General features: G+C 43.0%; 1 protein-coding gene across 1 annotated transcript; it reads right to left on the reverse strand.

Moving 5' to 3' along the window:
• Positions 1-785: 785 nt before the first annotated feature.
• LOC139620405 (NAD(P)H dehydrogenase [quinone] 1-like) lies at positions 786-2256 on the reverse strand. The gene is made up of 6 exons (XM_071475907.1): positions 2098-2256; positions 1816-1980; positions 1595-1725; positions 1397-1510; positions 1224-1325; positions 786-1150 (listed from the first exon to the last, which is right to left on the reverse strand). Exons 1-6 carry the CDS (start codon positions 2099-2101, stop codon positions 851-853), a joined length of 816 nt encoding a protein of 271 aa, XP_071332008.1. The 5' UTR covers positions 2102-2256; the 3' UTR covers positions 786-850.
• Between the last annotated feature and the right edge of the window lie 1359 nt (positions 2257-3615).

Raw genomic sequence — 3615 nt, forward strand, 5'->3', positions numbered from 1 at the left:
GTGTGCCACCACACAGCTAAACAATGAGCTGAAACTCACCCACAGGAGCTGAATATTTGGGTGATAAGTCTCTGCAGGAGCATCACTAAGAGCAACTACACTGATAGTGTCATGTTACATTATAGATGGTTCAATTTAGTTATGAATGCACCACACAAAAAGATTAATGTGCAGATTTGTTAAGATAGCCCATTAAAGTCTGAGTAACTTGTAGAGGCAGGAATTTAAGGTCAGAATTGGACCCAAAGGCTATAAAATAAAGCTGACATCCGAGGAGCACCTGGAAAGTGTTCACTTTAAACCAGGCTGAATATTTTAATCTGCCCAGCATGGGGTTTTGTTTCTTTTTAAAAAAAAAAAAAAAAAAAAAAAAAAAAAAAAATGAATATAAAATATCCCAATTTGTGGATTTAGAAAAGTTTTGGCTCTCAGTTTTGTAAAGACAATGTTGTAGTGTTGTATATCAGTGAAGTCTTTCCTAATAAGATCCCAGCAGAAGCTTGAAAATGGACAACATGTGGTGTAATACTTAATGCTTGTGGAGAAAATTCCCCATAATATATTTCTGTTGCCAGGGTGCTATAGTCCGTCAGTTCAATTTAAGCTGAACATGAGTCAACAACCCAGTGGTGAATGCTTTACACCCAAGACTGTAGAATGAGTGAAATATTGCACAAAGGATAATAAGTGCCTCTACAAGGAATACCTGGCTGTATGTGTAAAACTCAGGAACCATCAGGCCAGTTCTTCATGATGGAAGAGCAAGAATTGAAGTCTAGACAGTGTTACAAGAAGTTGTAATTTTATCATACAATTGATAGGTATGACACTAAATAAAGCCCTGCCATCTTCAGACTCCAGCTTTCATCTGGTTGTTTGGTGGCAGTGGTTTTCCGATGTGGATCCCCACCGTCAGTCCAAACTCCTTGGTGGCATGTTTCTCATGGACCTCAGGCTTCAGCTGGAACCCCTTCTCCACGTCAAAGCAGTCCAAGGGAGTAAAGCTAAGCGGCTCTTCTCCCAGGAGGCCTGGCAGTCGTTTACGCCAGGCCTCCAGCATGGTGCTGCAGGCTTCAGCGGGAACATGAGATGGAGCCCAGAAGATCTGAGGGGCCAGAACCTGGAAGCCACAGTAGTGCAGAATACCGTTCTGCAGAGAGATGTGTTAGTCATTTGTCAAAATGTTAAACCTTTGATTCAGCCGATTCATGCTAATATTATACCTGTAGTGGCCACAGTGTGACATTCATGTCTCCATTGATGCCATTTGCACTGAACATTGACTCATGAGAACCAGTGGTGAAGGACAGTATGGTTTTCTTGTCCTGTGCAGAAAGTCAAATTAAGAGTTGGAGGCTTTAGACTAGTAATGCAGATCTTTTGCTTGATCCCTCACCTTGAAGATCCCGTTGCTGTATCGCTTATCTTTCGAGTAGGCAAATCCCAGGGTGAGAACCCGGTCAAACCAGCCCTTCATGATTGCAGGAACAGAGAACCAGTACATGGGGAACTGAGGAAAGCAGGGGGTTAAAGTTAGTTTTATGTGAAGAACTTAGGGCTTAGCACAAACCCATTACTGCCACTCAGGCTCTACCTGAAAGATGATTAGGTCTGCCTCTGTGACTTTGCGTTGTTCTTCAGTGATGTCAGGAGACAGTTTCCCTTCCTCCCATGCCAGTTTGGTCTCCTCTGCGTAACGAAAGTTTTTTGCATTCTTAACCTCCCCTGCAGAGACAAAGTAAAGCGTTTCCTGTAGTGCTGAAGAGCAATCAAAAAAAGTATGACATTTTTAATGCCACTAGGAAATTTATCTACCGGTGATGTCTTCAGCAGTAGCAGTGGCTTTAAACTTCATAGCATACAGGTCAGATACTTCCACAGCACACCCCTGGGCAGTTAAAACCTCCACTGCAGCATCTTTGGCCGCAGCATTAAATGAGCCATCGCTCTGATGGGCGTACACAATCAACACTTTCTTTGCTGCCAAGAAAGAATTAAACACAAGTGAAACGGATACATATGTATGACATCCAACCTTAATCAGAGCATTAAATAAACACTCACATTTTTCAACGACTCCAAAAAAACAAAACTCACCCATTTTCAAACAAACTGCGGCTGATGGGCTCAGAAATTAGCTCATAAGTCAGCGAGAAGATCAATTCAACCATCTGCAGAACTCGAGATGCTGTTTTTATACACCAAGCCTTGTGGCTCATTTGCACTCTCATAGGTGCTGTCAATCAGTAATCAAGATCCTCAAACAATCAGCTGGCACTGTGGGGTTCTCTCCCGGGACTCTCGTCCACAAATCTTTCACTGGAACTGGAAAGCATTTTTAAACAGGGAGTGAGATTTATGCACTACTACTAAAAGCCAAGAATATGTAGGTTTTATCGGTGATGCAGCTGCAGATTTAGCCCACTCTAAACTTACTCTTGCGCATGCATCTCCTGCTTCAAGGTAATGTATCTCTTTTCCTATTTTAGCCTGCCCAGAAAGAGACTGTGTTTGTCTGGCCCTGTATTGTCTTTTCTATAGTATCAGTGTGTGGGTATTCGAGAGCGTGCGTGTCTGTCTTCTTCCCTGTCTACAGGATGTTTAAAAATTGTGTGCCACTCCTTGTGTCTTCAAACCATATCCAAGCAAATGTGGTTGAGTGATCCTCTCACTCTTGTATTACTGGTTTCCATCTCTGTTTTCCTTTACATTACTTTCCTCTAAAGAAACAGTTGCCTGCGGTCGAGTCTGCTCACGAATGTTGCCCTGTAAAAGAAAATAGTCTCAGCAATGGGCATCAAAGGCAGACATGAGCTGGCACACATCTGGGACCAAAATCACTCCCAAGTACCATCTCTGCAGCCACTGTGAGGGAGGGGTGTGGGTGATGGGTGGTGGTGGTTGGAGGGGTGGGGGGGAACAACTGCTACACATTAGCACATGGGCACACATGCATGGAGAGACACCGCATGAGTGAGACATATGGATACGCTTTGTCAGCTATCTTTCCTCCCACTGTCGTCTCACTTATTGAGACTGATTTGAGTTTTAAGGGTTTTTGCAGGTATTTGTCGAGTCACCACATGGATTGTTCAAATTGAAAATCATGAGGCATTCTGGTGTTTATGAGGCAGACTCTTTTCATCTCCTGGGCCTCTCTAAATTTTTTTTTATTTTTACGCCATCATCATCCCCACACACACACACACACGTATTTTCACTGTGTCTCATACTACATTCCCTCTGTTCTGACTGGAAGGGATCCTGTGTTTTGCTGGGAGGTACATTTTCATGGTTTGTGATGTATTGAGCTACATGACCCCAGACTGTTTTGTTGCAACAATGTTTGCTGTATGCTCACAACTATGTTTCCCACTGTCCTCCACATGTGTCAGATATTTGGTGCGTGCCTCTCAAGGCCTGGTTCACAAGCTTCATTTAGGCCTCCAGGTTTTTTGACACACAACATAAAAGGAACATCTGCAGCCCACTTTTAGGATCCCCTTTACATTACCACTAACAGGCAAATAATAGTTTACATAGGGGTATTAAAAGGTACAGACTCACATTAACAGAGGACTTCAGGATGTTTTACTTTATGGTAATGGCTGGATT

The sequence above is a fragment of the Trachinotus anak genome, unplaced genomic scaffold (assembly GCF_046630095.1).
Source record: "Trachinotus anak isolate AG129_WGS33_773 ecotype Australia unplaced genomic scaffold, CSIRO_AGI_Tana_v1 ptg000001l, whole genome shotgun sequence".
Lineage (NCBI taxonomy): Eukaryota > Metazoa > Chordata > Actinopteri > Carangiformes > Carangidae > Trachinotus > Trachinotus anak.

Bases quoted from the DNA above. Each gene is read 5' to 3' on its own strand.
- LOC139620405 (XM_071475907.1), bottom strand. The intron at 1,726-1,815 runs GTAGATAAATTT...TTGTCTCTGCAG, and splicing joins TACTGCTGAAGACATCACCG to GGGAGGTTAAGAATGCAAAA. The intron at 1,511-1,594 runs GTAGAGCCTGAG...TGCTTTCCTCAG, and splicing joins CAGACCTAATCATCTTTCAG to TTCCCCATGTACTGGTTCTC.